The sequence below is a fragment of the Dipodomys ordii genome, unplaced genomic scaffold, assembly GCF_000151885.1.
Source record: "Dipodomys ordii isolate 6190 unplaced genomic scaffold, Dord_2.0 Scaffold40, whole genome shotgun sequence".
NCBI lineage: Eukaryota > Metazoa > Chordata > Mammalia > Rodentia > Heteromyidae > Dipodomys > Dipodomys ordii.
Window position 1 is genome coordinate 3,882,623 of NW_012267256.1, and position 23,628 is coordinate 3,906,250.

The 23,628-nt window shown below is 46.5% G+C and overlaps 1 protein-coding gene across 2 annotated transcripts in view; it reads right to left on the reverse strand.

Annotated features, from left to right (window-relative positions):
• Positions 1–5,807, reverse strand: part of Cep78 (centrosomal protein 78kDa) — a 34,209-nt gene extending 28,402 nt beyond the window's left edge. For both annotated transcript variants that reach the window (XM_013018486.1, XM_013018485.1), the window contains exons 1-4: positions 5,547–5,807; positions 2,094–2,266; positions 1,921–1,993; positions 203–306 (exon numbers count right to left, since the gene is read on the reverse strand). In XM_013018486.1, coding sequence (XP_012873940.1) covers positions 203–306; positions 1,921–1,993; positions 2,094–2,266; positions 5,547–5,787 — 591 coding nt within the window. In that variant the 5' untranslated portion in view covers positions 5,788–5,807. The remainder of the gene's footprint in view (positions 1–202; positions 307–1,920; positions 1,994–2,093; positions 2,267–5,546) is intronic.
• Positions 5,808–23,628: the final 17,821 nt, after the last annotated feature.

A 23,628-nucleotide genomic window follows, 5' to 3' on the forward strand; every position in this document is an offset into this window, starting at 1 on the left:
GGCCGACACCCAAAACACCACCGCTCAGCCCCTCCCCCAGCCACTCCCCATAACTGATAGCTTGGTAATAAATGTCTTTCCCACACAAAAACAACTTTAATCACTGTATGAATTAAAACAAAAGTAATGCTCATTTCCTATTAAATTATTAATATGCTTTAATCATCTAGTACATTTCCAAAAATTTTTGAACATAAGTCACCTTTAAGATCTTGGCTATGTGATCTGCTCCCTGCCAAGTCAGATTACACCCCGTGAAGTTGACGGTCTTGAGACTGATAGAGTTCTTTATACCTTGACAAATAACTAAAAGAAGAAAAAGAAATCAATCAGATGAAAACCATCAGATGAAGACAGCGCTGAGCCTGGGCACTTCCTTCCATCTGTGCCGGGTTTCAGATGTATTCTTGCAGTTATTCTCTACAATCTTCCCAAACAACTAGTGGACTGGTGTGCTCTAAAATGTTTTCCCAATTTATAGCAATGATTGAATTCTCAATTAAATTAGTTGCTGTTACAGTTTGAAATATGAAATGTGCCCTGCTGGCTCTTGTTTTGAATGCCTCCCAATTGGTGGGACTATTTTGGGAGATTCTGGAAACTGTAGAAGGTGGGACCTCACTGGATGAAGGAGGCCATCAAGACAGTGTCCTGGATGTATCGGCCAGGCCCCTTCATGTCTTTGCTTTTTGTCAGGATTAAGGTAAAGAAGCTCCTCCATCATACATTCCCGCTAGCCAAGTGGCCATGGACCGAACCTTGAATCACAAGCCACAATAAATGAGCCCACCCCAAGTGGTCTTCGCATACATTCTGGTGACCATGATAACACAGTACCTATTATAATTGTTAAACCTGAGTATTCTGAACGTTGCAAATAGCCTCACAGTACAGTACCAGGTGTCTTTAAGAGGTGGGAGGGAGAAAACCCTAAAAAGCTCTTTGTTTTTGTTTCCAATGACATACCTTGGTCCTGATTACCCATCAACAATTTGTGAACTATAAATCAATGATATTAACTATATTAATTTCTATATGAGTGCCAAATATACTAGAACAGCAATAGAATATGGAGGACCAGAAACTCTGTTCTCTCAAGTTGTGTTCACTAAACATAATGAACATGCACAAATCCTTCACGACTCCAATCCAGAGCCATCCTCTCTGACTACTTCTGTAACCCAGTCAGGCATGCACGCACACACACCCACACGCACCAAAGAGACTGCTGGCTGGCTGGTCTTTTACATTCACCTAACTGCACACATCACAGTACACTAACGTTGCATAACAGATGTTATACTTTTTTTTTGGGGGGGGGGGTTTGGTCGTGGGCCTGAACTCTGGGCCTGGGCGCTGTCCCTCAGCATTTCAGCTCAAGGCTAGTACTCTACCACTTGAGCCACAGTGCCACTTCCGGCTTTTTTCTTTTTGCTTATGTAGTGCTGAGGAATTGAACTCAGGGCCTCAGGCATGCTAGGCAAGCGCTCTACCACTGAGCCACCTTCCCAGCCCCCCAGATGTTCTATTATGTAAAAGTAATTATAGGTTTTCCCTCCAAAATCTTTACATCATGTTATTGCCCTTCCCAAAAAATATTTTTCAAAGGAAAACCCTAAAAGACAAACACAAAAGACTGAATACCAAAACAGTTTATGTTTATGTGGATAATATATGTTTGTGTGGTTAGTGTATGGTTTAACACAATTTTTAGAAAAACACCTTCAGAGGGTATTCATTCGACCTAGCAAGCTTTCATGACAAGAAGTGAAAATAGACCCAGGTTTAAAGCATGCACAAGAGACAACCCGGATGGAGGCAGAAGTCAGAAAAAGGTCCACACAGAGACTGATTAGCATGACACAAGGGCTAACGTGAGGGCAGAGTGAGAGGAAAACCATTGAGCAAAATTTAACTCACGTTCTACACCGCCATCTCCAATCGGACAATTTGCAAGAGACAGGTGCACCAAAGAAGCCGATTTGTTCAATCCCTGTAATAGAAGGAAAACGTTACAAAGGTATTGAATAGTATCCCCTCTTCCCTGCCCCAAATCAACCACCAAACCTGTGAAGGGAAAACTGGAGGCTTACCTGTGTTAAAGTAATTAAATCTCTCTCTCTCAAAATCAGTCCATTTAGCTCTAGGTTCCTCAGGACACTTGATATACTCAAGCAGCCTTTAAGTGCTTTACATAGCTGGAAGGTCACATCTTTGGATCTTATTGCAGGAATACGACTTCTGCCAACTCTGTTTATGTCAGAATCTAAAGCAAAGCTATTGTAAAATTAGTGACTACAATCACACAGTTTATCGTTAAAAAGCCTCTGCTCTGTGCTTTTTTAAGACGAAGAAATGAACCAAGTCCTTAAGATTCTTTAAAAAGAGACACATGAGAATTTAAAGCCAGGAGACACAAAAACCCAAACCACATACATAAAGACACAAACAGGACTGGGCTGGGGGAGTCACTAGCAACAGGAGAGGAGCGGGCAAAGTCACCTAAGCCTGACACCCGCTGGGCACAGTGAAAACTGCAGGTGAGATGACTACACCAAGTAGTTGGAAAGCCAGAGAGAGCATTGGCTTCCATAGTATTAGCAGTAAGAACTAGGGTTACTGCTGCACAGGGAGTCCGATGACCAATTTATGGAATTGGGCCGGCTGAAGGTCCAATTAGGTAAAGGAAATGACTAGAGGGAGGCATCCGCTTCACCCAGAGGGGCACACGCACCCTGGTTGGGTGCCGGTCCCTCTGTGAAGAAAGAAAATGAGCTGCGCAACCAACATGTGCGAGTGCTGTGCGGGGGAGTCGCTGTGGGCGGTGAAGTCTCGCTTCTCATTTAGAAAGACCGCCTGAACTGAAGCGGGCGGAGGGACTGATGGAAATGAAAATCGGCAGCAGCTGCTGCAAGAGTACAAGCAAAGCTAACTCCGGCTGAGCAAGGCGGGCAAACGGCAACAGCGAGACGGCCTCAGTGCAAGAGATGAAGAAGATTCAGCTAGGGAGATGGGTGCAACAAATGTATTTCTTCTTATACGCAGTGTAAGGTATTAGGCAAGATCATCGTGCTAATGTGGATTGTTGGATGACGGCTCTTCCTTCCTCCTACTTTAATTCCCTTGCCACGTGGAAGCCGTAAGGAGCTGCTACCTCAGATCTTCCAGTGGTTCTCCATGACCGAACTCCTCGACAGAACAAGCATTGCATCTCCACAGCTCCAGCAGGTTTCCGGTTTCAGCTCTCAGTCCTGTCCCCAACCTGCGGTAGGACTTCTGAGCAAGCCACCCCCCTCCTATCTGGAGCTTGGCTTCTGCACATGCTTTGAAAAGATGGCCCTTTCTCCAGGAAGCCTTCCCTGGATCTGACCTTTGGTTCTCTGGTCTCCACAGCCCCCTGGACTCATGTTTGTTCTTTCACAGCACTTATTTAAGGCTTATGTTTTCCTGTAGTGCCCTGCAGCAAAAGCAGTCCCAGAATACTTTGCACATATATAACGCACTGACAACAACTGTTTTAATGCCTTCTTCTAAATATGAAAATTATGGTTCAAAATGTGACTTGCCACAGATCAGAAGGGAAGCTCTGGAACTGAAACCCTAGGCTGCCTCAAACATCTATGTGCTACTTTTTTAAAAATATATAAATCGGTTCAAAGCCAGCCCAGGCAAGACTCTTGTCTCCAATAAACCACCAGAGAACTAGAAGTGGCGCTGTGGCTGAAGTGGTGGAGTGCTAGCCTTGAGCTGAAGAACTGAGAGACAGCGCCCAGGCCCAGAGTTCAGGCCCCATGACCGACAAAAATAAATAAATAAATAAATATGAAGAAGCATCCAGGAGGTCATCCTAAGCCAGCAGAACTGGTTATCCTGCCTGTGCTGTGAGTCTGTTTCAAAGTGTGGGTCCTCAAAATCTCTACCACTCAACCATCTGCCAGCGACTGCAGGGATCTGAACAAGCCTCCAAAACGCTTCGCCCCTCTGGAACAGCCTAGACTGTATTCAGATTCACTTTACTTTTCTCGCATGGTGATTACGAATAAAAAGATGCGAGCCTCTCACAGCTGGACTCAGCAAATGTACAAAATGTGTTAAGTAGCAGAAAAAAACAGCATTTACCCGTTTACCGAATAATCCAATGGCTGCAATCCCCAGTTACAGTACCTGACGTTGTAAATCGTTTATACTTGCAACGTCCTTTGGAAACCTCTTTCAAGCCAGGCATGGCCGGCGTAAGCCAATAATTCTAGCTGCCCGGGAGGCGGAGGGCTGAGGACAGAGGTTTGAGGCCCCAGCCTGGCTGAGCAGGGAAGTCTATGTGACATTTATCTCCCATTTACCACCAAAAAGTCAGAAGTGGAAATGTGGTTCTTAAGTGGCAGAACACTAGCTTTGAACATACAAATGCTCAAGGACAGCACCCAGGCCGAGTTCAAGCCCCAGTACCAACACAAACAACCACACAAGAAACCTCCTCTTCGGGTGGGCAAAGTGTCTTGAGTGGCAGAGAGCCTGCTTAACCACGAGGAGGGGAGGACTGGGATGTGTTCATCTCCCAATCACTTCAAAAAAAGAACAAGTAATTTTGGCGACCAGGTGGTCTTCCTCCGAAGTTTAACCACGTTTCCAAGTGCTGTGCTCAGCACCTACATCTTCACTCCTCGGGTCCACACACCCTGCAGCAGCGTGGGTCATGTTAACTTCCCCGACGACAGCAGGCCTTGGTCAACAGGCCGCACACCAGTCTAAAGCACCTGCTGGTCCCCTGCACCAGGACCCCGTCCCCCAGCACCAGCACCCCGCACATGTCCTCCAGGACCAGCACCCCGCACTCCACACCCATCCCCTAGCACCGGGCTCCGACCCCCAGCACCCAGCATCCAATACTCAGCCCCCACACCCATCCCCTAGCAATGGACACCCTCCCCCAGCACCCAGCATCCAATACTCAGCCCCCGCACCCATCCCCTAGCACCGGGCCCCGACCCCCAGCACCCAGCATCCAGTACTCAGCCCACGCACCCATCCCCTAGCACCGGGCCCCGACCCCCAGCACCCAGCATCCAGTACTCAGCCCACGCACCCATCCCCTAGCACCGGGCTCCGACCCCCAGCACCCAGCATCCAGTACTCAGCCCCCACAACCATCCCCTAGCACTGGGCACCGGTGCCTCAGCACCCAGCATCCCGCACCGGGCACCCTCACCCAGCACCTGTTCCTCCACCCAGGGGCTCAGGCTCTACCTCATCCCCCGGGCCTAGGCTCTACCTGCCAGGGCCCAAGCTCCACCCCCGGCCAGGCGCCACCCCCGGCCAGGCGCCACCCCCGGGCAAGCCCCACCTCCTGGGGGGCCCAGGCTCCACCCCCGCGCCCCAGGCTCCACCCCCGCGCCCCAGGCTCCACCCCCGGCAGGCTCCACCCCCGGCAGGCTCCCCACCCCGGCAGGCTCCACCCCCGGCAGGCTCCACCCGGCGCCCCAGGCTCCACCCCCGGCAGGCAGGCTCCCCCCACCGGGCCGCCCGCGCCCGCGTGCCGCGCCCCCTACCTGCCGGCGGGCAGGCGCTCCTGATGGAGACGAGCGGCAGGTCCCGGCTGACGCACAGGGCGCCGAGCAGCGGCGCCCAGTCGGCCGGGCGCAGGCGGTCGGCGTGCAGGTCGAGCACGCCCTCCCGCAGGCGGGCGCGCACGGCGGGCAGCGGCACCACGTCCTGCAGCGCGCACACGTACTCGTAGTGCGAGAAGAAGTCGGCTGCGCTGGCGCGGCGCAGCTTCACCGAGTCGATCATGGCCGGCCCCCGGCCCCGCGACCCCCGGGCTGCGCCTGGCCCTCGACGCCGCGCCCCCGTGCCGTCCCCGGCCCCGCCGACCCGGCCGTTGGCGCCCGCCTAGCGCCCCGGGCAGCGCGGGGACGCGTTTCCAGCTGAAAGGCGGGCGGGCTCCGGCGGGCCGCGGCGCGCGTACACGTCATCGCGCCGCCGGCGCGGCGGCACGCAGACCACGCCCTCGGAGGGCGGGGTGACGGGGCCACGGAGGGCGGGGTAGCGGGGCCACGCCCTCTGAGGGCGGGGTGACGGGGCCACGCCCTCGGGGCGGGGCCGAGGGCGGGGCGGCTGGCTCGGCCCACCGGGGGTGGTGGGTGGGTGGAGTCTGGGGATGCGGAGTGATCATTGGGTGTGAGCTGTGGTCAGGGCAGGGGCGGAGGACTTGGAGCTGGACTTGAACCCCTCTGTGCTAGACCTCTTCCAGCTGGGCTGCGCAGCTCCACTTCTGGCTGTTTTTGGTGGTTTTTGAGATCAGCGTCTTTCCTGCGCGGCTGGTCTCGAGCCCCAGCCCTCAGATCTCAGCCTCGTGGGGAGCGGATGAGCCCCCAGTCTCGCAGTGACCACATTTAGATGAAGAATTGTCCAAATTTGGGGGGGGGTCCGGTCCTGGGCCTGAACGCGAGGCCTGATTGCTGTCCTCTAGCTTGTTTGCTTAAGGGCTAGCTCTCCTCCACTTGAGCTACAGATCCACTTTTGTCTTTTTGGTGATCAATTGGTGATAAAGAATCTCAAAGACTTCTAGTCCTGCTCAGACTTTGAGCTGGACTAGAACCTAAGATCTCAGCCTCTGAGTAGTGAGGATTCAAGTGTGAGGCCCCAACACTTGCTGATTTTTGTGTTTAAGACAAGGTCTTACTAAGCAGCCCATGCCCATACGCTCCAGTCTCACCCTGCTGGACTTCAGTTGTTCTTGTGGTTGTTTTCCTCTTTGGAACAGGTAGAGCAAGAGTTCAGTTTAATTGTTTTCTATTGGTAATAATTTTTAACGTAAATTGAAATGCAAATGTGTACTTGAGTCCTAATCTCCTTTTTTTAATTTCCTTTGCCAGCACCAGGGTTTGAGCTCGGGGCCTCTATCTGCTTGCTTGCTTGCCACATTGCTTGAGCCTTGTCTCAGCCCTGCTTTTTTTTCTGGTTATCTTGAAGTTGGAGTCTCACAGACATTTCTGCCCAGGCTAGCTGGGAACTATGATCCTCCAGATGTCAACTTCTTAAGTGGCTAGGATTGGTATGATGTAGTCATTTTAACACACTCTCTCTGTGTTCCTTGTAATAGCTAATGAAAATAAAGTTAGAATTCACTTAGTGGTAAGAAAATTCAGTTCTATTCTTTGGTTTTTTATTATAATATTAAATTAAGGTAATGCTAGACAGAAACAAAGTGATCTCTGGTAAGACAACACAGCCTGTTTCAGTCTTAAACAAAAGACTCACTTCCTGAGGACTGTGATTACCATGTTCTGGGAAGGGACTACAGCCAATGCCTTTTTTGTTTTTATTTGCTTCAAATATAGACATTTGTATTCAAACTGCAACATACATGTTTATGATGTCTTAAAGCTTTGAAAGCATATGAAGAAGTTATTTGGGTCTTAAAATTATTCTACTTTAACACACCAGAAGAGCATCTGTTAATATCCTGTAGCTACTGCCCTAGGCAGAGACATCTTTTTGGCATTCAAAATCTGTTTAAAAACATTCATTTTAGTCAGTGGCTCAGGCCCGTAATCCTAGCTACTCAGGAGGCTGACATCTGAGGATCATGGTTTGAAGCCAGTCCAGCTTTGAAGTCCATGAGACCCTTAACTCGAATTAACACACACACAAAAGCCACAAATAGAGCTATGGCTCAAATGGCAGCAAAATAAAAAAGGAACAGTGCCGAGACCCTGAGTTCAAGCCCCAGGAATGGCACTAAAACAAAACAAAATGTTAGTGTTTCTTGGGATCTAGCCTCCAGAACGGTGACTCCTGTGGCCCAGCCTTAGACACTACATTTATGGCATTCCTTTTCTACCCTCTGAGTTAGCAGTATTGGGGTAGCCCAGACGTTCCTGAGTTTCTGGATACAATGCCTAAGATGAGCAAAGCTCGTTCCCTAGGTGCGGCAAAAGAGGCACAAAGACTAGGAACGTAATAAAAAGCGATTTATTAGGAAAGCAGAATGACACCTTAAGGTGGGGTAGGCAGTTGGTACACATAAAGATTGACTTGTGAAGTTGGAGGTACTGATTAGAATGTAGTTTAATAACATCCGGGTGTATCTTATTCTCTACTCCCAGAAAACCCCAGCATCCTTGCACCTGACTTCCTGACCGGCTTCTCGCTCTGTTGCGCCACAGTGCTGATGCCATCTGCCCATCTCTGACGTTAATCTTTATGACACAGCCTCTAGAGCAGAGGGTTTTGTTGGATTCCGTCGCCTAAGATCTCAGTCCAGCTAACAGTACAAGCGCTCTTACTTTAAGACTTCTGCTCATATTCTTTTTCCTTTCTTTTTTGTGCTTGTTGCTGGCTTGAACTCAGGGCCTGGGCACTGTCCCTGAGCTATTTCACTCAAGGCTAGTGCTCTACCACTTGAGCCACAGCTCCACTTCCGACTTTTTTGGTGGTTATTGGAGACAAGACTCTCACAGACATTCCTGCCTAGACTAGCTTTCCACCATGATCCTCAGACCTCAGCCTCCTGAATAGCTAGGATGACAGGCGTGAGCCACCAGCGCCTGGCCACGCTCCTCTTTTCTCCTCTCTTGCAGATGGCTTTCACCATGGCTGTCCCTAGCCTCCTCCACGCTCAGCATATCGCCGTGACTTTATCCTGTGACCTGGCTCCCTCAGCTGTAGTAACACCTCTGTCTACAACAGGATACTACACGCTCCTGGCCTTCTTTCCTCTAACTTTGTCTGCTTCCCAACTCACACTCCACAGCGGGGCTTCCACCACCGGCTCTTCAACTCCTTCTGTGACTTCCCATTGCTCTTCATATACAGAAAAGGCTCACAATGGTCTCCACTTGGTGTGTTCACAGACAGGCCGCTGGCTGGTGAGTGTGCTCAGCATCTGAGCGTTTGCCTCGGAGTGCAACTCCCGTCTGCAGTGAACGTGCCGGCGCTGTTGTCCAGTAACTATTTTCCCTCTCTCTTTGTGCACAGGGTTTCCGTTCAGCATGTCGGTGTATGAGTACGGTGCATGTCGATCAGTGTCACTCCTCCCAGCATTTCCCCCCATCTTTCCCAACCCCATCCATCTCCTCAATCCTCCCAGTTCCCTGTTCACGTATATGCCTGGGTCTCATGACTGGATTCTCCCACTCTTCTCCTCGTGGTCCCCCCCCCCCCCCCCCCCCCCCCCGCCTCATTTCCCCAGACACACACCTGAATCCAGCTTCCCACCAGCTATTTTTTCACTCACAAGACTTTCTTGCTATAATTAGCAGTGAGCTTACTTCTTATTTTTTTTAAAGCTCCTTATCTCCTTTTACTCACACCTGGAATAGTGTGCAGGGTACACCTCCTCTTTCCAGGATGCACACCAGCTCTGCAGCTTTACCTTGTATCCTAGACCCATCCCTTCGCAGGAACCCCTTCCACAGTGACCGCCTTCCAGGCCTGCTTATTTATAGAGTCTTGGTCCATGCTGTCCCCTCTGTGTGAATGTCTTGCCTTTTGATCTACACCTAACTAGTCTCTCCTCACCCTTCTATTCCAGCCCACCATGTCATTTTGTCAAGGAAGCATTCCTTTCTTCCCTGACCCCGCAGGCCCCTCATCACGGATGCGTGGAGCCTCAGGTAACTCTCATTCACACCCTTCATCCTTCCTCACATCCATCTTAAGGTAAACAAATGCCATTTTTGGCAGCGAGGAAGGGGTCACATCTCGTTCGCTTACTCTTTCCTCCTTAGTGGCTGGCACTGTTGCTGACAAAATCTGCTGCATGAATCAACTAATGACCAAGACTGGGCCGTGTATCCTTGGAGCATCTCTCCTACCTCTCCCGTCCTTCTATCTGCGCTCATCATTTCTGACCCATTTGTATCTTACACTTCAAAGAAAAGCATGCTCTTTTACATTTAGGCTCTCCCCGTACTCCTTACCAATCCCAATTCTCAGATTGCATCATTGCTCCATTCTAAAACCTCCCATGACATCTAGAAAGGTCATCTACACTCTTTAAGATTAACATCGAAGGCTCTGCATATTTGCCTTTGATAGGCTTTAAAAAAAATCCCTCCCAGGTGTAATTGTTTCTTCATGTTCACTTCCTTCCAGCTAGGAACCTCACCTTATATCTACTTCTCCGGGAAGACTTCGTGAGAACCCAAGCGAGATGTGGCTTCCTTCTCTGCTCTGAACTTGAACGAGGTTTCATGGGACATGTCTGAAACACAACTACACATGCCATGGCTTGTGGGGCTGGGATCTCCACGGTGGTGTTACACACATAGTCACCCTGATCTGTGAGTTGGTGAACAGATGTGTAAATGAATGAGTTTCCACAAGAGCACGTGGGCTCTTTTTCTCATGTTCAAGGTTCTATACTTAAGTCTCTATTTAAACAACTTGAATGTTAAAACAACATCCAAGCTGACAGAATTGCAAGAGAAATTAAAACTCAAGTCCACACAAAAATTTGTATATGAATGTTCATAGAGATATATTGGCAATACCCAAACTAGAAATAACCAAAATGTCAATTGGCTGGTGAGTGAATAGTATTTTCGGATGGAATGTTATTCAGCCATAAAAAGGAAATTAAACGTTGATGCATGTTACAGCATGCATGAACCATGAAAATATTATGCAAAGTGAAACTACTTGTGAAATAATATAGATTGTAAGTTTTATATATAGGTTCTGCTAAGAATAGGAAAATCTGAAGAGATGGAAAGTGGCTAGTCATTTGCTTAGGACAGATGGGGTTGGAAGAATGGAGAATATCTTTCAAGAGGAAGGATAAAAATTTGATAAAATTTGTGGGCGTGGGTGGTTTGTACCTATAATCATAGCTGCTCAAGAGGCCGAGAGCTGAGGATCTAGGTTTGAAGTTAGCCCAGGCAAAATAATCCTTGAGATTCTCATCTCCAATTAACCACAACAAGCTGGAAGTGGAGCTGTGGCTCAGGTGATTAGAAACAGTGTGGAGACCCAGAGTTCAAGCCCCAGGACTGGCAAAACACGAAAAAACTTCTAAAATTGGTTTGTGGTGATGATTGCACAGCACTGATTGATAGATATTAAATAGATAAAACTAGGGTGTGTGAACTGTAGCTCAATAAAATTGTTTTAATATTACAATAAAATTTATGCTTATAAATTGAACAATTCTCCCCAAAATAAAAATTTGAGGATGACATCCATGCAAAACCTCCCCCCCGCCCTCTGGCGGGAGACAGTACAAGTATTGGGGCTTGAACTTAAGACTTCACACTCTCACTTGGCTTTTTTTTTGGCTCAAGACTGGCGCTCTACTATCTTAGTCACGCCTCCACTTTTTGGTGGTTAGTTGGAGATAAGAGTTACGGATTTTTCTTCCCAGGCTGTTTTTAAACTGCAATCCTCAGATCTCAGAGTCCTACACAGCTAGGGTTACAGACATAAGCCAGGGGAGAAGGCACAGGCCAAGGGATTGTTGGTAGAATTACATTTTTAAAAACACATTTGTTTTCAGCTCTTATTGCTCTGAAAATATGGATTCCCAAGATAAACCTCCACTGACTCCAGCACTTGGAAAGAAGAGGATTCTAAGCTCAGTAACTCTCCAACTTCCCATTAAAAATATACTAGAACTTCAGGCCAGGGCTATAGTACAATGGTAGAGTGCCTACCCAGCATGTATGAGGCCCCAAGTTTATTTCTCAGTATCATGAAGAAAGAAAAGAGAAGCTGGATGCTGATGGATCACTCCTAGGATTGATGGATCAATCCTAGCTACTCAAGGAGACTGAGACCTGAGGATCACAGTTCAAAGCCAGCCTGCCCATAAGACTCTTATCTCCAATTAACTACCCAAAAAGCCAGAAGTGGAGCTGTGGCTCAAGTAGTAGAACACTTGTCTTGAGCACAAAAGCTGAAGGACAGTACCTAGGCCCTGAGTTCAAGTTCTGATAGCAATCTTTGACCTTCTTTAGCCTATAGCTCATCCGTCCAATTTCCACGTCTATTGTCATGGGTCATTTTTTTCCTCTGGGAATCCCCTGTCCACATTTTCCTCTTACTCTAGAGTCACTAACATTGGATCAGGACCCATTCTAATCCAATGTGACCTCATCTTAATTACGAACTTCTGATTTCCAAATGAGGTCCTCTTCAGAGGTGGAGGGGGATGGTTTGGATTCAAACATATTTTTTGCAGATACAGTACAACTTAGCACTGTGAAGTTCTGTGATTTCTAAAGTTATCTTAAAAAATAGAATCCAGCTGCTGCCTGGATCTCTTTCTCAGAGGATGCGAAGGCATAGGAAGAGGTCAGGCAGACAGGTTCTGGCTGGGTTTACCTTAGGGGCTGAGTGATTGCCTAGCATATGAGAGGCCCCAGATTCAGTCTCCAGGATCACAAAGGAGGAGGAAGGAGAAGGAGGAGGAGAAGGAGGAATAGGAGGAGGAGAAGGAGAAGGAGGAGGAGGACGTGGTGGTGAAGGAGAAGAAGACTGTTTCAAAATTAAAATGTTGAAAATATCTTTTTTGTTTTCGATGTAAAACCATCTCATTGAAGCAAGTGGTACAAACTCAGGCACCAGCTAAGCTGAAGCCACTGTGAAATCCCTGTTCTTCAGCATCAAGGAAGAGACAGTATATATTATAACAGCAATTTAATCCTGTTGCCACTGCACATGGGGGCCTGTCTATAAAACACGTGATATAGTCAGAAGTGAACGTGAAAAAAAACTGTGCTTTTAAACTTACCATAGCTCCTTTACGGAGCAAAAAAAGAAGGGAAGAGAAAAGAAAAGAGAAAGACAAGATGTGAAGCGCTTGAAAATTCCTAACTACATAGTTTCTCTACACGGATGGCAAGATTTTCCCAACTTTTGGAAACACACGTGTGAGACCATAAGCCTCAGAACCTGGCTGGAAAGGGTTAAAGATGACACAATTAGATGGACTTAGGAAGCACTTAGCTGCACCTGGAATCTCAGATGGAAGCCAACTCTTGCTTCTCTTATGTATGAGATCCTGTGTATTCACTATTGGTCTATTTTTTTTTTTTGGTGTGTGCCAGTATTGGAGCTTGAACTCAGGGCCTCATGTTTTCAGTTGGCTTTTTCACTCATAGTTGGTGCTTTACCATTTAAGCCACAGCCTTACTTGCAGCTTTTTGCTGGTTAATTAGAGATAAGAGTCGCTTGATTTGTCTCCCCATTGAACCACCATTCTCAGATCTCAGCCTCCTGAGTACCTAGGATTATAGGCAGGAGCCATTGGTATCTGCAGTTTGGTCATTTTTTGTTATTATGAATGTATCAGAAATGCAGACATTTTATAAACTGCAAAGTAAATGATTCCATCCATATAGTGTTTGGCAGGAAAAAAGTTTCTTTGAACAAATTCCACTTTGTTTTGCTTAGTTTAATTTTATCCTCAGCAGTGTATATGGAAGGGAATCCATTCTTAGTTATTTTGCTGTCCTTTCTGAAAGACTTGGGTTGTTTTTTTTATAGGCCCAGGCCTTCTGGTAAAAAGGCTTTTCCTCCCAGCATTCTGCTAAAGTTTACACACTGAATGGTAAGCGGAAAGCTACCAAACTCTAACTTGTGAATCTGTGCACTTGAAAAGGTACAGCTGAACCCCATCCTTTGTCCGCAGCCTGGGAAGACACTCGGCTCTGCCACTAGGTGGCAGTGTTTCTTTCCCAAATGGATGGAGGTTAGCCTGCCAAGTCCCTGTTGTAGATAAACAGAAGGAAAGCATTGCCTTCCTGCCTAGTCATTAGCAACTGTTTTAACCAGACTTCCTGGTGTCAGCACACAGGGAGACACAAGCCAAGCCAGAGACTGAAAGGCTGGAGAGACTCAGAACAAAAAGTTCTTCCTGCTGCCCCCTGCACATTGTGAAACTGGCCCTTCTTCAGTGTGAGGCACGTGACTGCTTTCAAAATCCCCTCTAGACGGACGAATCTGCAGTCGGTGTCAGACCCTAGGAAGCAGTAACATAGCCTTACTTGTCCAGTAATTAATTGGCGGCATGGTAATTTTCCTTATGACCAAACAGCACTGGCTACTAAGCATCCTTATATGATGTGCCTAAGAATTACTGAAGGATCTTTTTAACAACTGTTTTGCTGCCTCAATACAAGCTTCCAGATACTGTAAGTAAAGATATAGGCTGCAAATACCGAATAATTACACAATAGTTAAATAATATAATTTAGAATAATTCTACCCATGTAACAAGTGGAGCTTTTTACTTACACAGGGAGCTTTCAGTACCCACCAGCTTCCTGAGGCTAGACACTCGTGACTTATGCCTAGAGATCACAGTTTAAAGTCAACCTGGGCAGAAGAGTCTATGACACTCTATCTTAAGATAGCCAGCAAAAAGCCACACTGGAGGTGTGTCCCATATAGGATAACTTCAGTCTAGCAAGCAAGCTGAGCAAGTACCAGACCCTGAATTTAAATCCTAGATCAGCAAAGAAAAAAAAAAGAAGGAAAAGAATTGCATCTGTCCATCAGTAGTAGTCAGCCTGTTTTTCTTCTCCTTATTCCTTCAATGGTACGGTAGAATGACTGCCTGCAGGTATAGTATTTGTGTTGTATTAGGTATTGTCAATAATTTAGCACTGCGTAACGTATGCAGGAGGATGTCTGTAGGTTTTTGCAAATACTATGCCATCTTCTATCAGGGACTTGAGCATGCAGGAACTTTGGGCTCTAGGGAGGATGGAATAGGTAAGGACAGTGGTCCTTGGACCGACCAGTTGCTATGGATACCAAGGGATGGATGGATGTACTAAAAATGTCTTTGTTGTTCATCTGGAAAATGCTAAATCAATGGAATATCAAGGGATGAATGTCCTTAACATAATGTTTAGCTTCCTAAAAGCAATAGTGTGTAAGAAATAACATCCATGCAAATAAAATAATGAAAATAATATTGCATATTACAGTGTGGAAATACATGCGTACAAAGTAAAATAAAAATACAGAGATAGGGAAGAATGAAACAATATGATCAAGAGACTACTGCAATCGAAAGACTATGTGTTATGATGTTTTCTGTCCTTAAAAGAAAAAGAATGCTTGATAGCAAATGTGGCAAAGTATTAATATTAGTTAAGTCTAGATGGATGGTATATGAATGTCTCATTCTTTTCTATATGACTTTCTCATTCTTTGTCGTTCATAATAAAAGTGAAAGATGTTAAAATGAAAACAAATAGGAGGCTAAAAATATTTATCTGGAAATTCCTGAGTCATTGGGCTTGATACGTGTGTGTGTGTGTGTGTGTGTGTGTGTGTGTGTGTGTATTTGTGTGTGTGTGTGTGTTCTAGCATTAGGGCTTGAACTCAGGGCCTGGGTGCTGTCCCTTACTTTTTTGCTCTGTCACTTGAGCCACAGCTCCACTTCTATTTGTTGGTTAATTGGAGATAAGAGTTTCACAGACTTTTCTTCTGGGGCTGGCTTCAAAATCAGTCCTCCTGAGTAGCTACGATTACAAGTGCGAGACTCTGGTTCCAGACTGGTACCTGAATTTTGAAGAACACATGGCTAATTATTTTTTGCAGTACCAGAAATTAAACACAGGGCCTTGCACACTAGGCACGCAGTCTACCACTTGAACCACACCCCTGTCTTTTTTGGCTTGTTTATAAATGGGGGTCTCACTGACTTTTCTTGGGTTGGCCTCAAACTCTTGATCCTTATGCCAATGCCGCCTCCTAAATATCTGGAATTCTGTCTGTGTGCCACCACCCCGGCTCTCAGGCATTTCTGATGGTATTTTCTAGTGATTCTGAGATTATACTTTCAAACAGGGTAGGTAGGTCTGAAGCTGAGAGATGATCAATTTCCTTGAGACTCAAGCCTTTTCTCAGAAACACAGTCAATACTTCCACACAATTTTTGGAATTCAGGATTGACTAAAACCCCCTAAACTCCATGAACCACTGGTTGGACCTGGTTTGTGTAATCTCTTATAGTTTACTGAAAAACTCAGGTCTTCCACTGGGGTGAGAAGGAAACAAGTTCATGTTTAGCCCTCTATCTTTCCCGGCGCTTCGTAGTACAGGGTGATTTATGGCTTTCCCTAAGATCTGGTGCCTACCCATATTTCCTATTTAAATTAGTTTTTCTCTACTCTTTTGCCTCCTAATTAGCTCTGTCAAAGGGCTGTTCACTCACACGCCACATCCTCTAAAGCAAGTCCTCTCCATCAGCCATTCAAGAAACCAATTTTGAGCTAAGAAAAATCAATTCTGAACCAAAGAGAGGTCCCATTGCATACCCCTCAAATCACAAGAGTAGAGAGCGGCTGCAAATAGACACGTGTGAAACAGGAAGACATCTTATGGATGACAGACCAGCAGAAGCACACACTTAAAGACAGTCACTGAATCAAAGCTTCTCATCTTAGATCAATGCTTCTCGACCATAGAGTAAATGTACCCTGTAGCTGGGGGACATTGGACATCATCAGGAAAGCCTTTTATCTTTAGTAGTTTTGGTTCGGTTTGGGTTTTCTTTTTCACAGTGCTGGGTATTACATCCGAGGTCATGTCTGGTCAAGACCTCAAGTACTGAATTACATCCTTGGCCCGTGCAGATCATTTTCATTTTTATAACTATGGTATTGATGTGTGGTGTGGGGTATGGTGTGTGTGTGCATGCACGTGTGCATGTGCATGTGTGCAATCATGAAAGCTAGTAGGTAGAATGTTTACAGTATCCACTGGAACTGGTTGAATCCCTAAAATAGAAATTTCAAGGCCTTGGACCAGTGCTGTCCACTAGACAGGCTGGATGTAAAGGTAAAAACGGTTACACAGGTAAGATGTCTCTGAAAGTACAGGGATTTCCTGCTGAGCTGGAGCATAACCTCTAACCTTAGCACTTCTACGAGGGAGACACCCCGTTGTACTGCACCGCGACCTGGACCTGCGCTCCAAGCTTTGGCCTTTGATGAGCAGCACGCTTGCGCGTTGCAGAGGTCTCTAATTCATAAAGCTGGCATGTGGCTATGATTCACCGCCCCCTCCCGAGAAGGAAAGTCTTAGTGTAACTTCGATACAGGATAATGGAGTCCTTCTCCCTTAGTTTTTTCTAGCCAAGAAAGCCCCCGAGTGACCTGAAAACGTAAGAAAACCCACAAAAATAGATTCCTCAAAGCTACAGCAGGTCTTCCCTAGGGTAAAATGATCGAGATAAAGGACATGCAGAGTAAAAGTCCTTTCTGGTGTAATTGATAGGTTCTTTGGTGTCTGTGTGCCAGAACTGGCTCTTGAACTCAGGGCCTGGATGTTAGTTTTTTCACTCAAGGTTGGCACTCTACCATGTGAACCACAGTTCTACTTTCATCTTTTCTTTTTTGCTGGTTAACTGGAGATAATTGTTTCAAAGCTAGTCCGGGCTGGCTTTGAACCTCAGCCCCCAGATCTTAGCCTCCTGAGTAGCTAGTATGATAGCCGTGAGCCACCAGTGACCAGCTCACCCCTTGTGATACAGTTGCAAAACATAATAGCTTGTACATTCTCCCTCTGTCCGGTTGAAGACTCTCTCAGTCCCTGGGAAAGCTCAAACCTGGAACTTACATCCAGAGATGAGTTAGCTTTCTTCTCTTTCCTGACTTGAACTGTTTCACTTCTCTGTCTGCTCCTCTCTTCTGCCCGAGGGCGCGTGTTTTCTCTTTCTCTCTCCTTGAAGGCATCTTGGCTCCAGGACCTCTGAGATGGGAAGAGAGGACAAGAAAGCTGTCACTTGGTCGGTATTGCCAGTGGATAGCTTTGTCAGGTTAATTTTTCCTGCTGTGAGCTTTTTTTTTTTTTTTAAAGTTCCCTTGGGAACCGCTGCTTCAGGAGATGCTTCTCTTTCCGTTTCTGCCGCATGAGCAAATGGAGGTCTCTTCTTCAATCAGCTGCTTCTCCAGACCCAAAGCATCCAGGATCCACTGCTCCAGGGATTCCCTGCCGGCTTCCTCCTCCCGTGGTTCCAGTCCCCTTCTAGAAGGCCCTGGAAAGATTCCTGATGCTTCCTGTCTGGCTATCTGTCATGGATGACCCACATCTGGTCCTAAGAAAACACACTTGCTTTCTACACGATTCCCCATCACTCCGCGCCAGACACATTCTGCTCCTCTGCATTCGAATTTTATAGAGGTTGTCAGATGCCAGCGCGAGGCTTTAACCGGACAGTGACACATTTCCTGATCAGCATCCGTTCACTTCAGGGGTCTCTCCCTGTAGCCCCCTATCCCCCCCACCTTATACAGGGACTCAGCAGTCTCCAGAATCCTTCCCCCTGCAGACTCGGGTGCATTGTCCCTTTTATGTTTTTCGTGTGTGATCGATGACGCCCGCCATTGCTCTTCACATATTTATTTTGAGTTTATCTTCTCCTGCCAGCTCACTCTGAAGAGCAATGTCTACTGTAGCTCCATGCATTAGTCAAAGTATTTAAGGAACTGGTTATTACAGAAGAACTATTTGTTCCGTCCTGTAATCATAATTCCACACCAGGCGTAGCCTGAAGGGTTTTCATGGGACACCACTGCCAACGTCGCTCACCAAACATGGGCCCTGGAGAGAGCGGTTCTGTGTAGCCATGATCTCTGTGAACTCTGCTGCAGCTCCAGTTCTTCCACCTTTTCTTTTTTCCTGCCAGCCCTGGGGCTTGTACCGAGGACCTGAGCGCTGTCCCTGACATTCTTTGTGCTAAGGCTAGAACTTGAGCCACAGCACCACTTCTGGATTTTTCTGAGTAGTTTATTGCAGATAAGGGTCTCACAGACTTTTCTGTCTGGGCTGGCTTCAGACTGCAATCCTCAGATCGCAGCCTCCTGCGTTGCTGGGATCAGAGACGTGACCACCAGCGCCCAGCGTCTCCCGCTCTTCACAAGCTTCCGTCTTGTCTAGAGACTTAAAAGTACTGAGGAGACTATTCATTATTTTACCTCCATTCTCCAAGCATTAAATTTAATCTTTACCAAAGCAAGGTATGGTGATTAGGTACACATCCTAATAAATCACACACAGTTGTGATAAAAAGCTTGAAACTGGGCTGGGAAGGTGGCTCAGTGGTAGAGTGCTTATCTCACATGCATGAGGCCCTGGGTTCGATTCCTTAGCACCACATAAGCAGAAAAGGCCAGAAGTGGCGCTGTGGCTCAAGTGGTGGAGTACTAGCCTTGAGCTGAAGGGACAGTGCCCAGGCCCAGAGTTCAGGCCCCATGACCAAAAACAAAAAAAAAAAAAAAGCTTGAAACTGCAAACTTAGAAAAGGAAAAAGGCAATTCTACCACCCAAAGAAGTACTGGAATATTTGGGTTATATCATGTCAGTATTTTCATAGCTGTGGTAAGAATGCAGTGATTCCTTAGGCACACCCCAAATAGCCTCATTTGTTTTAGGTGTGTTCTGAACTTGGCATTTTACAAAGGCTCCTTTGGTTATTATAACAATGTTGCAGAAGACCAAACACCTGCCATTGTCTTTCTCCATGTTATTTTTGGATTCTTGTTTGTTTGGACCATGGCTAATGGGTTACAGAACCCATGGAAATCAATGGTGATCACAAGTATGAGCCAATGAAGGCGAGAGCTATCTAATTACTAGTTGGTACCAGGGAGACATTGACAACTGGCCATTCATTATGGAGGAGGAGGAGGGGGAGGTTGGGGAAGGAGGAGGGGGAGGAGAGCAGAGTAGTAGGAGGAGGAGGGGGAAGAGGAGGAGGGGGAGGAGGAGGAGGAAGAGGAGGGGAAGGAGGGGGAGCAGTGGGGTACCACTTTCCCAAATCCTACGTGCGTGTGTGCGTGTGTGTGTGCGTGCTTGTGTGTGCGTGTGTGCATGTGTGTGTGCGTGTGTGTGCGTGTGTGTATATGTGTTTGTGTGTGTGTATGTGTGTGCGTGTGTGTGTATGTGTGTGCGTGTGTGTGCATGTGTGCGTGCATGTGTTTGTGTGTATATATGTGTTTGTGTGTGTGCATGTGTGTGCGTGTGTGTTTGTGTGTATATATGTGTTTGTGTGTGCGTGTGTGTGTGTGTGAGTGTGTGTGAGTGCACGTGTGTGCGTGTGTGTGCGTGTGTGTTTGTGTGTATATATGTGTGTGTGTGTGCATGTGTGTTTGTGTGTATATATGTGTTTGTTTGTGTGTGTGTATGTGTGTGTGAGAGTGTGAGTGTGTGCACCAGCACTAGAAATGGAACTTGGCTCTTGGTGCTCTTCGTTTTTTTCACTCAAGGCTGGTGTTCTACCAGTTGAGCCACAGCCCTGCTTCTGCCTTTTTACTTCAAGTGGAGATCAGAGTCTAGAGGATTTTTCTGCAAGGTCTGGCTTAGAACAGGGATCCTCAGATCACATACTTCGTTTTCTGCCTGGTAGGAAATCGCAGGGGCAATCTGAACACACACCCGCTAGTAGCCACAGGTGATCGTAGCAAAGGAGTTGTTGTTCTGCTTGCAAAGGCTTTTTGTTTGTTTGTTTGTTTTAATTCGGTGGCATTGAACTTGGGGCAGGAAATTGAGTCTTGAGGTTTATTTTCTTAGATGTCTCAAGGTAATTCTTATGATTGATTATGTCCATGAAGAACTCTGTAATCACAATCCCACGAAAGGTTCAGGGGCCCGAGAGAGAGAGAAGGACTGGAGCCTTCTGCTTGCTTCCTTTGTCAGGCCACACCAGCAGGAGAGCACGGGCGTGAGCGGATCCACAGCGCGTAACCCGGGGCTGCGCACAGCCTGGGCTATAACTTACGATGAAATTACGGAAGCCAGTAGACCAGCTGCTAGGTATTTTTATTTATGGATAAAGCAGCACCTATTCCACGCGTTGTTTTAGTATTTTGACAAGTGTTATTTCAGTATTATTGGTCTTCCTGGTCCTCGGTGTTTTGTTTTTATTTATCTACAAACATGAACATGGTTTCCTTTCATGTCATTTTGACTTGTGATGCTTGTCACTTCCCTACTTAGATTAAAGGTAATTTGGAATTGGAAGAAGAAAACCAGCAAAGGAAAACGGGGGGGGGTGGGAGGGATTTACATCGTTATAGCTTGCATTCTTTCCATTCTACACTTTATTTCCTTTGTTCTCAGGGTACGTTTTTAATCTAAAATTATGGCTTCCATAGGCTAATGCATTTTCTAGAAGAGCCACACTTGAATTACCTTTCCTAGTGAATAATTACTTGGTTTCGGATCGGGGGGCCAGCGGGATTCCTGCTGGTTCCATTGTGGAATCAATGAGAAGGTTCATTAATGACGCTCAGAATGACGCCCGCGAGACTGCTTCCTTTCTACACGCTCTCGGATGGATGTGACTCTCCTTTGCACAGCACTGGGAGCTGTAATTCAGCCTCCATGCTTCCTCGCTTCTTCTCCACGCCTCTCGCTCATAGGTGGAGACAGTAGGGTTTGTTTTTTTAAGCTCTTCTCAAATTCAAAATTCCAGTCTTAATCGTAGAAGCTCTCCAGAGACGTGGATGTGACACCACCCCCAGGGTGATATCTTAGGAAGAAATGTCAAGAATAAAAATGGAAATGATCTATTCCAGGAGGCCGAATCGTAAACATTCTCAGGCTATTTTTATTGGGGTTGTGTGCCACCCTGCTCCTGGATTCCTTCCTCAGAAGTGTGTAGCCGGAAAGGCAGCGCGCAGACTTCTCCCAGACCTAGCAGGAAAGGAAACTTACATCAGCACTAGTTCACATGGAAAGCATAGAAGGAGCTGTGTTTGTATGCCTCCTCAACACTTGTCTATGTAATGAAGAAATCTGGATTTCCACCATATGCTTTTGCAAGTCCCGCATAATTCCCTCCCACTGTGCTGGTGTCGCACTCAGCACCTTTGATGAAATCTCTAGTGACAAAGAGAGGGGGCCCAGGATGATTCCTGCTTGCTCTATTGTGGAATCGATGGTCAGGGGCATGAATGACTCTCAACATTGCAGAGTAAAGCAAATGGCACAAAGGAGACCCACGTAAGGAACTCGGGGCTCTGGAGATGACAGCCCTCTCTTTCCAGGCCTCAACATGCTATGTAGCTCCCACATTCTTTTTTTTTTCTTTTCTTGTCAGTCATGGAGCTTGAACCCCGGGCCTGGGCACTACCTCTGAGCTTCTTTTGCTCAAGGCTACGGCTCTACCACTTGAGCCACAGTACCACTTCCGGCCTTCTCTATGTATGTGGTGCTGAGGAATCGAACCCAGAGCTTCATGCATGCCAGGCAAGCGCTCTAACTAGGCCACATTCCCAGCCCAAAAGAGTCTTTTTCAACTATGTATTTTTATTGCTGCTGTTGTTTTGCACCCAGCACCACAAAATGGCTGAATTTTCAAACAGTGATTAAAATAACTTTTTTGTAGAATTCTGTTTGAACAACATAATTCTTCTTGGATTTTGACAGATGATAATGTTGTAAAGGGACCTAGATAGGATTGCATGTGTCATTGTGTATCTGCACAAAGCAATATATTATGACCTGCAGGGGAGTCAGTATGATCACCTCTGACTTCATGATCTTCTTTTAAATAAACAAAGCACAAAGGAGCGTGAGGTAAACGACATGAAAGAGCTACACGTAAAGAATTTAGGGAGTATGGAGATGAGAAACCTCAGCTTCTAAGCTTTACCCATAGAAACTTAGTTAGACTTTGTGTGTGTGTGTGTGTGTGTGTGTGCACACACACATGTGCATACGTGCACGTGCCAGTCCTGGAGCTTGAACTCAGGACCTGGGTGCTGCCCCTGAGCTTATTTGCTCAAGGCTAGTCAGTGCTCTACCACTTGAGCCACAGTTCCACTTCTAGTTTTTTTTGGTAGTTTATTGGAGATGAGAATCTCATGGCCTTTCCTGCCTGGGTTAGCTTTGAATCACGATCCTTAGATCTCAGCCTCCTGAGTAGAAATATAAATGTGAGCCAGCAGTACCTGGCCTAGTTAAACATTTTGGAACATGGTCGATCTGTGATAGCTATTTTCGAGTAACACGTGTGGCCAGAATACCTGAGGGAACAATTTGAAAAGAGGAAGGATGTGTCTTCCTTGTAGGGTCAGGGGTTTAACCCATGGTGTCTTGGCCAGATGACTTGGACAGAACATAAAAATTGATGGGATCATGCTCAGATGCTCTTCTTCACTCTTTGTCGACCGAAAACAGAAACAAAGACAGGAAAGGGCCAAGTACAAGATACTCTGAAGGATGCACCCCCAGGGAGCTAGTTCCTCTAGTGAGCTTCCACCTCCCAAAGTTTCCAGAATCTCCCAAAATACCACCACCAACTGGGGTCCAAAAGTGCAACAGGTGGTCCCGTGGGGAATATTTCAAACCACACTAGAGCCCCAAACCTGTTTATTGAGCTTAACAACGCTTACCTTTTAAGTAAATTTGAACATTCTCCAGATCACGCACTTACATAGCATGAGGGAAAATGCTCTTTGTTATACCTTCAGGAATTACTTCCAGGTGTAGGTGACACTGTTCTGAATAGAACTCCAGTTGTTCATGAAATAAGAACGAGATTTGACAAGTGGGATTGTATCAAATTATAAAGTTGCTGCACACACAAAAAACGAATTACCTGAACCAAAAGACTGTACAAAATGGGAGAAAAATCTTTGCCAGATCAAGAATTAATATGCAGAGGAA